General features: G+C 37.9%; 1 protein-coding gene and 1 long non-coding RNA gene across 2 annotated transcripts; one reads left to right on the top strand and one right to left on the bottom strand.

Moving 5' to 3' along the window:
• Positions 1-431: 431 nt before the first annotated feature.
• On the bottom strand, positions 432-11,963 carry LOC111207279. Its single transcript, XR_002659539.2, has 2 exons — positions 11,729-11,963; positions 432-965 (listed from the first exon to the last, which is right to left on the bottom strand). It is a non-coding gene; the product is annotated as an uncharacterized LOC111207279 (long non-coding RNA).
• LOC106433038 (tyrosine-sulfated glycopeptide receptor 1-like) lies at positions 7,543-11,395 on the top strand. The gene has a single exon (XM_013873885.3). It carries the CDS (start codon positions 8,015-8,017, stop codon positions 11,246-11,248), a length of 3,234 nt encoding a protein of 1,077 aa, XP_013729339.1. The 5' UTR covers positions 7,543-8,014; the 3' UTR covers positions 11,249-11,395.
• Positions 11,964-12,231: the final 268 nt, after the last annotated feature.

Here is a 12,231-nt window from a genome sequence, read left to right as displayed (position 1 = left end):
ATTCTGTCTTTCAAAAATTTTCCATGTAAATATGTTACATAAAAAAAAATTCACACCATCATTCTTTTTTTTTTCTGGTGTAACATACCACCATTCTTACTTCTACTAAACCCTAATGAAAGTATTAAACGTGTTAATAACTAATTATAGATTCTTTTGATTAGACTCCAAATCATTTCTCTAATATAACACAATCATAATTTTGGTTTAAACCCTATTATTGTAAAACGACATCATTAAGCTTCAATCAAATTCCAAAACGCTGATATATGCATGTATATCTATTTACATACTATTGACTTATTGTTATGATTTAATCTAAATAGCAACTTGAATTTTATATCTTCCAATTGAATCTTTAAATTTACTGGTGTTAAATACCATATTTGTTTAAATGAACTTGTCAGCTACCATATTACGCCATCTGCTCATTAGTAAATTAGTATTATTTTTAAACAAGACTTCAACAGCATCGATGATTTTTATAATCCACAAAAATTAGAAGTCAAACAAAATAAACAGTATGCCTTTCTAACAAAATAGCAAATCGATCTTTATGACCACTATCTAATGTTAATTGTGCCTTCCGCTTGGCATAATAGAAAACATAAGAAGATATGCAAGAAATCAATAAAACTAAAAAAAAGGGAAATACAAAAATAAAATAACAGAAAAACTAAAATACAAACATTGAGAGGGATATTAGAAAAGGTGTGTAACACCACTACCACTACTAACCATGCCGCCCCAAAAGGTAAACGTCTCTCAATCTTTTATAGAAAGAAAAAATTAGAAGATTATTCCTGAACCATCCTATATTATTCCCTTTTTTTCATATCATAATGTTGGTGCCCGTCATGATTATAATATTCTTCAAATTTCAATTTTCATGATCAACATCATAGCACGCACGCATAGACCTTTCTATCTCCAAGCACGAAATGACCCTCTCCCCTAAAATAAATCTGAGAAGACCAATAATTAAAACGCATGTAGACAAAAACAACGTTTTCATAACATGAATAAATGAAAAAACATAACCACAGAAAATAACTATATTAATTTTCATAAGTATATATAAAGGATGAACCCTAAACTAAATATGAAGTGTACAGGGCGATGACTTTAATATTAACATCTAACTTAGGTTATTGTCCAAATTAGAAATTTCGTATCTTTGTGAACTATGTTTAACGTACGGTTGAATGTGCAACTTTTGCAATTTTGTATGTAATAATAGTAACATACGTATTTAGTGTTATAAAAGTAACGGAAAAGTCTATCTTTATTCATAACATAGAGGTTCCTTATAAAAGAGATTACACCGTCATAGGTAAATGGAAAGATTACAAATCATAATGTCTTTGTTATGAGCCATCCACAATCTGGTTCATAGCACTTCCCCTTGGATGCCATAACCATTTAGAGCTTGTAATGTGCTTTAATGTTGTCTCATTAAAACCTTACTAGGAAAACCAAATTGGGACAAAACCATGGTGAAGGAAAAATAGTACAACACACATTATTCCCCCTGATTTGGACATTACTGAAGGTCCCTTGGACCTCTTCAATTTTCTGCAATCCGTGGGTGATGAAGATCTTGGGCAGAATATACTTCGTCCTCGAACATGATAGTTGATTCGTCTTTACTATCGGCCATGCCACAATCTGATCGAACATATTGAATCATCGACCTCAAATACACACACACGAAATCTTGGATGATGTTGCTGTGATATGCGTGTACCACCATGTGTAAAACATAATCTGTCTGAAAACAAATCAACAAAACCAAATAACCCCTCTTTGGGCTGGTTAGTATAAAATAAACCAAAATCAAAGGCTTCTTCATCGTCCTTCTTATGGACCAATCAGATCAGTGTCTAAAACAAGACTTCTGCATCGTCCATCTCAGGACTAAATGGACTTCTTTATCGTCCACCTTTGGACTGAATGGATCACTGTCCAAAACAAGTGATCTCACGCCCATGTACTAGATAATGGGTGAGACATGTCCATATTAAATCTCTTGAGTACCCTTTTCTGTATATACTATTTCATGCACAAGGATTTCATTGTTAATGTACTCAAGCTGTAATACCAAACAAAACTTTGTTTTCCAAGATCTTTCATCTCAAACTCTTTCTTGAGATATTCAACTGTTTGGGAAATTGTATCCAGAGGTTCCTAGGATATTCAGATCAAATAGTTTGATGATTATCAATATTGTTCTCAAGAACTTGCTGTTCTTTCAGCTCAATACCCTCTAGTACTTTCATTATCCAGTGGACCATATAAATATGCAGTCACTACATCAACTTGCTGCAAGTCTAATTTTCTCTCTTATATAGCCAGACTTATGAGAAATCTAAAAGTAGTTGCATCCACTACATGGGAGTATGTCTCCTCATAATCTATTACTAGTCTTTGTGAGAATCCTTGTGCAACATCAGCTTTATATCTCACGATTTCTATTCCTCACAAGACCCATTTATATCCACTGGTTTTAACATCATATGGCGTCTTAATCATATAGCCAAATACGCCTTTCTTCCTTAAACTATTTAACCCCACGTTTCCATTCAATCCAATCTGTTCTACGAGTGCGCACTCTTATATTGACGTGGGTTCATGATCCTCGCTTATATTCATAAATTCAAGTGTTACCTTGTATGCAAATAAATCATCTTATGTCGACATTCTTTATTGGTTCCATTATGTTCCAGACATGATATAATCGATTGAGATTCATTATTATCAGGACCTTTAATACTTTGCAGCTTGGCGTCCCAAGCTACATTGTTTGGTACATGTACCTTAGAGCCGACCGGCCTTATCTCCATGTCTGGGATGGTTTCCTTAGTAACCTCGGATTTAGATTTTGATTATCATTCTCTGCACCTTTCTTTTGTTTCCGAGGATTCTTATCTTTTGGAACCTATTGGTCTACCACATTTCATACGTTGTCTAGACTCTGTAGCAACTTGACTGTGTCTCTTCTTGGACATCAAATTCGTTTGTGCTTTACAAGCTGGTTTATATATGACTTAGTCATTCTTTTTCGGGTCAGCAAATGTGTCTGGCATTTGATTAGCTAGCTTTGTAAATGTATAATCTTTGGACGTCTATTTCACATTCTTTAGTCCGAGGATCTTGCCAAGACATTGATGGTTGATTCCATTCTATTTCTTTTACCATTCTTTTACCAGCTTTATTTTTTTTTTCCTCCTGGTCTTAAAATAATCCGTGTACCTGGCCTTAAATATAATCACCCATAGTTGGCTCAAAGTACTTTATTATTGTGGGAGAATCATATCCAACATATATCTCCATCCTCCTTTTGAGGTCCCATCTTAGTTCTCTGTGGTGGAGCAATTAGTACATAGACAACACATCCAAATGTCTTATGATTGGGTATGTCTGGCTCTTGACCCGTTAATAATTGTGATATGGGATATATATGCTCACTAAATGTCCTGATGTGTATTAACTTAGGTGCATGTAAATTTCGCGTGACCCAAGCTGTGAATGGGAGTTTTGATCTCATAAGTTATGGTCTATCAATCAGCTATTTGCGTTTTAAAAGATTTCGGCCAAGCCGTTCTTGGTATGGACATGTATCACAGAATTGTCCACACTTACCCCCATGGACATACCATAATCATTTAAACGCTTGGGACATGTATTCACCAGTATTATCTAGACATATAGTCTTTATTATGAAAAAGGAACTCGTAGCCATTTTACTGGTGATGGCCTAATGAGGTTCCCTTGTGTACATGCTACACACGTGAGATTCTTTGGGATAACTCTTCTTATCTTTTAATGTGTGCCTTTTGAATATCAATTTTCGCATCATGTTTGGACCAGGATGGCCAATCCGGTAGTGCCATAAAGTGTATATTTTCGCAGGCTTTTAGCCTCTATCATACTGATCTATGCATAGTCTAGGTCAGTAGAGAATGCAAGTATAGTTTTTAGGACTTATTATGGCTTTGGGCGATTTTATACATATATCTGAAGGAACTCTTTGTTTCCTTCGCCCATTGTTTCAATATGGAAACAATTCATTCTTATATCTTTAAAACTCAATAGGCTGCTCTTGCTCTTAGAGCTGGGTGAATATAAGGCATCACTGATTTCTAGATGCATACCCTTAGACAATAATATATTAGCCTAGCCATAATCTTCTTTCAGACTAGCGATACCTGTTTTAGTATTAATTTATATTGGCATTTTTCAGTGTACTCATATAGAAAAATCATTCATTCATTTAATCTAAGCAGACAATGTAATAGAAATAAATTCAAGGAGATAAAAATCAGAAAAAGCATACAAGCAAAATCACACAAGTTTGATGTCGAAATCAGATTATCAACTTGATTCTTTTAGGCAATCATAAGTCTCATATTCCATAAGATCATCTTGATCATGTTCGAAATTATTTTCACCATCTTTATAGACCAAGTGGGTTTCAGGATTCTTCCCTTCCAGACTCTCTTTGATAGAGGTCACAAAAATGTTTGGGAGTCCTTCATATCTTAGCCCAGTGGTTTCCCATTCCACATCTATGGCACACTGATTTGGTCGAGCTTTGTGGTTTAAAGGATACCACGGCCACTGCCTTGACCATGGCTCAAATTGGGTTGATACCCACGGCCTCTGCCATAGTGATTCCCACGGCCAAATGTGTTATAGTGGCCATGACCACGTCCTTTCCACCCTCCACGGCCATGACCGTGTGATCTATCATTCTGGACGTGGTTACTACTTTTTTTTTTTCTTCTGCGGACTTATTGGTATCAGGTAATGAGGTTAATCCAGGAGGTCTCAATTCACTATTTCTCATCAGTAATCCATTATTTTGCCCAGCTAGCAATAGACTCATCAATGGACTTATAGTCCTGGATTCTGGGATTCCTCCAATCAAATAGGGCCTTTGGTAATAACACCGTTCTTTGGTGATCATGTCTCGATTTTTTTTAACTCTGTCCAAAGGTCTAGAGGATTCTCTATAGTCAGATACTGATCTTTGAGACTCTTAATAAGATGATGGCTAATAATTAATATTCCCTGTATCAATCTTTCTCATTGGCATTATTGCCTTTTGTGATTCATTCACCAAGTCCTTTGACTTTAGGATAAACTCAGTATCCAGTGTCCATTTCAAATAATTATCTCCTGAGAGATTTAGGGCAGCAAAATCCAAGTTGATTTTCGACATCTCAAATCATATATCACTCAATATTTAGATATAATTTTCATGCGGCCTTACTCTTAAAAACAATCAATTCGGATTTCAATCTTGTGAGGACAATGAGACTATCAATCTTAAAGGCATTTAATCAATCAGTCAATTTCTAGCAAGTCTCAGCAATACTATTTCTATGTGCTCATAATATTATGGTTTATCAAACTAGCAAAAACGGATTCAATTAATCATGCAATTAGGGTTTAACAATCAATGGATTTTAGCAAGACTAGTAAAAAGATTTATTAATCACTCAATCAGTTTCAAGGCTGATTTTAGCAATACTAGAATATAGATTTCAAGCATGAATTTCAATGAATCAGTTTCAAGGCTGATTTTAGCAATATACTAGAATATAGATTTCAAGCATGAATTTCAATGAATCAATTTCAAGGCTGATTGGTATTTAGCATAAACCATGTGTAAATAATTTATCTAGTATACGAATTTATCAAACCTCAAAAACATATAATCAGATCAATCAATTTAATCGAACTTAACATACAATCTTAAACCTTAAGACATTAGATTTTATCATGAATCTATCAACCTAGCATACAGATTCTCAATTCTCAAAGACATCCAAATCAGATCAATATAACCTATCATACGGATTATTTAGGGTTTCTATTTAAAACAGATCAGATTACAAAACTATCAATCCTAGCAGATGATATTAAACCTCGAGAATCATGCAATCAGATCATTCAGATTTTAAACAAGTAACCCTCAATTAATCTATCAACCTATCAGATTATATAAGCAAAGTAAGCTAGCAACCTATCAGATTCAATCAATGTTTTAACAGGCTGGTCGGTTTAAACAATTTTAAATCATATGAACAATTAACCAAGCAGGATGAAAAAATAAATCTATCAATTTAACAGTCAAACAATTCTAGCAACATAGCATCAGATTCAATCAGATTTAAAACCTCAATGATCAAAACCAAAAACAGTTTTGATTTCAAAATATTCGATTAGAGTTTTAATATGTGATTTGATAATTATAGTATAATTAATCCTGATACTTATATTATTTAGGGTTTATAGATATAGGGTTAGGGTTTATCGGATTTTAACTTGTAAAAACCGATTTGGGGTTTTAATCATGTAGGAACATGATTTAGGGTTTGGGGTATCGAACTTTTAGAGCTTCGATTTACTCAATTAAGATTTTTGATCTATTACCCTATGGTTTTGATTCATAAAGATTAGGGTTTTAGGGTTTCATTCTTTATCAATCAATCCATGTTCGATTATGGGTTCTTAGGTTTTGAATTACCTTTTAACCTTAGATGATTGTTGAATCGGACCACCAAAGGAGTTGAGCCGCGAGCTGGACACGAACGGGACGCGAGCTGGAATGGATCGAGTCGCTTCTATCGGGTCGCAGACGTCCTTTGTTGCTTGATCGGGAATGCCTTGATCGTCGGACGCGAGCTGTCTGATGCTGTCGCGAACGAAAAAGATGTCGCGTGTTGGAGCTGCTCTCGGGTCGCGAACGTCTGAGCTAGGATCATGAACGCCTTGGGCTGAAGCTGATCGGGGACGCGAGCTGGAACAGATGCGGGAATAAGAGACGCGATCGGGGTTTAGGGTTCGTCGGATCGCCGGCTAGGGTTAGGGTTTTAGGGTTTTTTGATTTGGGTATTAGCTTAGGGATTTAGAGTTTCGTGCTGATAACATGTTATAAAAGTAATAGAATAGCCTATCTTTATTCATAACATACATGTTCCTTATAAAAGAGATTACACCGTAATAGATAAATGGAAATATTACAAATCATAATCTCTTGCTTATGAGCCATCCACAATCTGCTTCATAAACATTTAGAAGGTTGTACTTGATTGCGAATAATAAACTTTAGAGACTTTTACTACAAGAGGAATAATAATTTTAAAAAAACTTTAGGGCAAAAATCTACACACAAGACACTAGGCCTGAGACTTATTATCCGAGATCCGGATTCGATCCGAGATCCGCTCCGGATCCGCTCCGAAAATAGGATATCCGGGGTGTCCGGATCCGAATCCGGATAGTAAAATCTTGGATCCGTGCAAACCGAATCCGGATCCGATATCTTAATTTTTAAGTCCGGATATCCAGATCCGGATCCGTATTTTTAAAATACATTAAATTTTTAAATTTTATTAATATTTATATTTGATATATTAATATTTATACATGAATTAATATTATAATATTATATTTCAGTTTTTACAATATTATAAACATATATAAATATATTTATAAATATTTAATTTATGTATTATATTAAAAAATTAGTATTTTTTTGTTAAAAAAATTATTTTTAATTATTTTGACGGATCCGGATCCGGACATCCGCGAATAATAGAATATCGAGACGGATATCCGAAACCCGGATATCCGGAAACCACGAATCCAGATCCGGATATTAAATCCACGGATCCGACGGATCCGGTTACCCTAAATTTCCCGGATATCCGGATCCGTCCCACCCCTACAAGACACGGGCCACAAGCACAATCCGGGTCAACAGATAAAACGATAAAATAACAAAAAGCATGAAAATTTAACTTTGGGTGTGACAAGAAAGTTTCTTCTCTTTGGTCTGACTATTCCCTTTGGTCAACGAACCATTTTACAAGCTTCTGACACAGAAAGTCAGAAACCCAGATTGGATAATGATGTCTTTTGCTACTTTTCCCTCTCTTTTGTCTTCTCCTCCTTCTCTACGCTTACTCAATCTTTCTCAGCTTCTTCTTCTCTTGTTCTCGCCATGATTGACGAGAAGATGAGATCAAAATCCACTGGTCTCCTTGTGATTTTTATTTATCTTCTTTCCCTCTCTGTCTTCTTTCTTACAGTTTCAGAAGCTGTATGCAACCTCCAAGACCGAGACTCTCTCCTCTTGTTCTCCACCAACGTATCATCTCCACTTTCTCCTTTGCATTGGAACACGTCTACTGATTGTTGCTCCTGGGAAGGAATCTCCTGCGATGATTCTCCCCAAAACCGAGTCACTGCGATTCTCTTGCCCTCTAGAGGTCTCTCCGGTACTCTCCCGCCCTCTGTTTTGAATCTCCATCGTCTCTCTCAACTCAACATTTCTTACAACCGTCTCTCTGGTCCTCTCCCACAAGGCTTCTTCTCTGCTCTTGACCAGCTCACGGTTCTTGATCTCAGTTACAACAGTTTCAGTGGTAAATCACCATTTGAACAATCATTAACCAATGGAAGCAACAAAAACTTCCCAATTCAGACCGTTGATCTCTCCAGCAATCTTTTCCAAGGCGACATCCTACCCGGTTCTGTTTTCCTTCAGGGTGCTTTCAGGTTAACCAGTTTCAATGTCAGCAACAACAGCTTCACCGGTCCACTCCCTTCCATCATCTGCACATCTTCACCGCGGCTCACCAAACTGGATGTCTCTTATAACAAATTCACAGGCGTTATCTCTCAAGGACTAGGCAGATGCTCCAGGCTAGGCGTTCTTCGAGCAGGCTTCAACAAACTCTCCGGCGAAATCCCAAAAGAAATCTACAATCTTTCTAACCTCGAGGAACTTCTTCTACCAGCAAACCAACTCTCCGGAAACATCGATGATGGGATCACAAGCCTCACGAAACTGAGACTGCTTGACCTTTATTTCAATCAACTTCAAGGAGAGATACCAAAGAACATAGGTAAGCTTTTCAATCTCCGCAGACTCCAGCTCCATATAAACAACCTCACAGGCTCCGTCCCCGTCTCTTTATCCAATTGCACAAAGCTTGTGAAGTTGAATCTACGAGTTAACCTTCTGGGAGGAACCTTATCGAATGTAGACTTCTCCCGTTTCCAGAGCCTCAGCGTTCTTGACCTCGGAAACAACAGCTTCACCGGAGACTTCCCCTCGACGGTATACTCCTGCAAGAACCTCACCGCGATGAGGTTCGCAGGGAACAAGCTAACAGGACAGATATCTCCACAAGTACTGGAACTGGAGTCCCTGTCTTTCTTCACATTTTCACAAAATCAAATGACCAACATCACAGGCGCCCTCAGCATTCTTCAACACTGTAAAAAGCTCTCTACTCTCATCATTGCGAGGAACTTTTACGACGAAACGCTACCAAGCAACGAGGACTTTCTAGCGCCAGGCGCATTTCCAAAGCTCCAAATCTTCGGTACTGGCGGATCTAGATTGAGAGGAGTAATACCCGCTTGGCTGATCAAGCTCAAGAGCGTGGAGCTCATGGACCTCTCACAAAACCAACTCGTGGGGTCTATTCCCGGTTGGTTAGGAACACTTCCAAACCTTTTTTACTTGGATCTCTCAAGTAACCTTCTTACGGGAGAGCTTCCAAAGGAACTGTTTCAGCTGAGTGCTCTCATGTCCCAAAAGGTGTACGATGCAACAGAGAGGAGCTATCTAGAGCTGCCTGTTTTCGTCAGTCCTAACAATGTCACCTCTAATCAGCAATACAATCAGATCTCCAGCCTCCCACCCGCGATATACGTCAATAAGAATAATCTCAACGGGACTATACCGGTGGAGATTGGACGGTTAAAGGTTCTCATTGTCATCGAGCTTCAAGCTAATAACTTCACTGGCAGCATTCCAGATGAGTTGTCAAACCTCACAAACTTAGAGCGGCTGGACCTCTCCAACAACAGTTTATCCGGTAGGATCCCTTGGTCGCTCACGGGACTCCATTTCATGTCTTACTTCAATGTTGCCAACAACACTCTCAGTGGGCAGATACCCACAGGAGCTCAGTTTGATGCTTTCCCAAAATCATATTTTGAAGGAAACCCATTGTTGTGCGGTGGTGTACTGCTAACCTCCTGCACGTCTCCAAGTACTCAGCATTCTTCTACAAAGACGAGAGAAAAAGTTAACACACCCCTTGTTGTGGGACTTGTCATTGGGATCTTTTTCGGGGTCAGTTTGGTTTTGGTGATGCTTGCTCTGTGGGTGATGGACAAGAAGAGGAGGGTTAATCCAGGAGACTCTGAGCACGCGGGGCTGGAGATAAGCTCCGACGCCTCGTACTCTGAAGTTCCTTTAGATTCGGAGAAAGATATAAGCCTCGTGCTGCTATTCGGAAACAGTGGATACGAAGCAAAAGACCTGACCATATTCGAGCTCTTGAAAGCTACCAACAACTTCAGTCAAGCTAATATTATCGGATGCGGCGGGTTTGGTCTTGTCTACAAGGCTACATTGGACAATGGGACGAACGTGGCGGTTAAGAAACTCACAGGAGACTACGGTCTGATGGAGAAAGAGTTCAAGGCCGAGGTGGAAGTTCTCTCCAGGGCCAAACATGAAAACCTGGTCGATCTACAAGGCTACTGCGTCCATGAAGGTGCACGTATACTTATCTACTCGTTCATGGAGAACGGGAGTCTAGATTATTGGCTGCATGAAAACCCCGAAGGTCCAGCTCAGTTGGATTGGTCGAAAAGACTTCACATCATGAGAGGAGCAAGCTGTGGACTAGCCTACATGCACCAGGTATGCGAACCACATATAGTACACCGAGACATCAAGTCCAGCAACATCCTTTTAGATGGCAGTTTCAAGGCCTACCTCGGAGATTTCGGGTTATCAAGACTGATCCTTCCGTACCGGACACACGTCACAACGGAGCTTGTGGGCACATTGGGCTACATTCCCCCAGAGTATGGACAAGCATGGGTAGCTACCTTGAGAGGTGACGTGTACAGTTTCGGCGTGGTCATGCTCGAGCTTCTCACCGGGAAAAGGCCGATGGAGGTTTTTAAACCAAAGGTGTCGAGAGAGATAGTCGCGTGGGTGCATCAAATGAGGAAGGATGGAAAACTAGAGGAGGTGTTTGATCCGTTGCTGAGAGAGAGGGGTGGTGATGAAAGAGAGATGATACGTGTTCTTGACATAGCCTGCATGTGCGTGAACCAGAACCCTATGAGAAGACCAAATATCCAACAAGTTGTGGACTGGCTTAACGATGTAAGCAAAGAAGAAGCCAAAGAAGAGACGATGTAACTTGTGTGCCTTTTTTATACTTTCATCACACATACTTGCATGAAGTAAATACACAATTGTTTTTTTTTCCTTGTCAAATGCATATGTTAAACCATTATTTTCATGTCAACTAAATTTTGATGGTAATGGAAGGTTTGATGATGTAAAGAACATGAGAAAGTTTGCAGCTTGTATTTTTCAAAACAATTTCTTTATATATATTTATCACACAAGCTTTGAATTAAAAAATAAAACAGTTCTTTTTTTTTTTTAGAAAACAAACTGGGTTTAGTTGAATTTCTCTACAGATCTATTATTCTTTTAGAAGATGATTACGAAATCGAAGTGGGTTTTGTCAGCGGCGTTTAATCGAATAGCTGGTGTGCATAGTTACCGAAGAGACAACGAGACAAAAACAGGCAAGGCAGAAAGCAGAGACTAAAGAGTAGTACGAGGCGCGAGACAGAGGAAGTAAAAGAATGGTAAGAATCTGAGACATACCTAAACAAACATCAATCGAGATTGGAGAAGAAGCAGAGACAGAGACCGAGAGAAACCGAGGTTTGCTGTTAATTTGGACTGTACCCGAACCGGAAACGACCCTGAATATCCGAACCTAAACAAAACAAAAATTTATAAATAACTATTGGGTCCAAAACCCGGAACCGAAAAGAACCGACCCGAACAGACTCGACCCGATAAAAACCGATTGATACCCGACTTAAAAACACGAATATCCAAAACTATGATTTTTTTGTGTTTTGTTTTATATATTTCATTTTACGATTTAGTTGAAATATATTTTTGTTAACAATCTTTGTTATTATTTTTGTAGCATTTTCAAGTAATATGAAGTTTTTTATATAAAATTTACAGTTCAAAAATGTTTTATTTAATTATTAATAGTTAATTCTATGCTATTTTTTTAAAAAAATTTTAGATATATATAAAATAAATTTTGACTAAATTTGATGGAGTTTGGGTATTTTGGATTTTTTTCAGTT

The sequence above is a fragment of the Brassica napus genome, chromosome C2, assembly GCF_020379485.1.
Source record: "Brassica napus cultivar Da-Ae chromosome C2, Da-Ae, whole genome shotgun sequence".
Classification (NCBI taxonomy): Eukaryota; Viridiplantae; Streptophyta; class Magnoliopsida; order Brassicales; family Brassicaceae; genus Brassica; species Brassica napus.
Note: the sequence above shows the minus strand (reverse complement) of the source record. Positions and strands in the feature narration are given on the sequence as shown.

Bases quoted from the DNA above. Each gene is read 5' to 3' on its own strand.
- LOC106433038 (XM_013873885.3), top strand. From the start codon at position 8,015: ATGATTGACGAGAAGATGAGATCAAAATCCACTGGTCTCCTTGTGATT.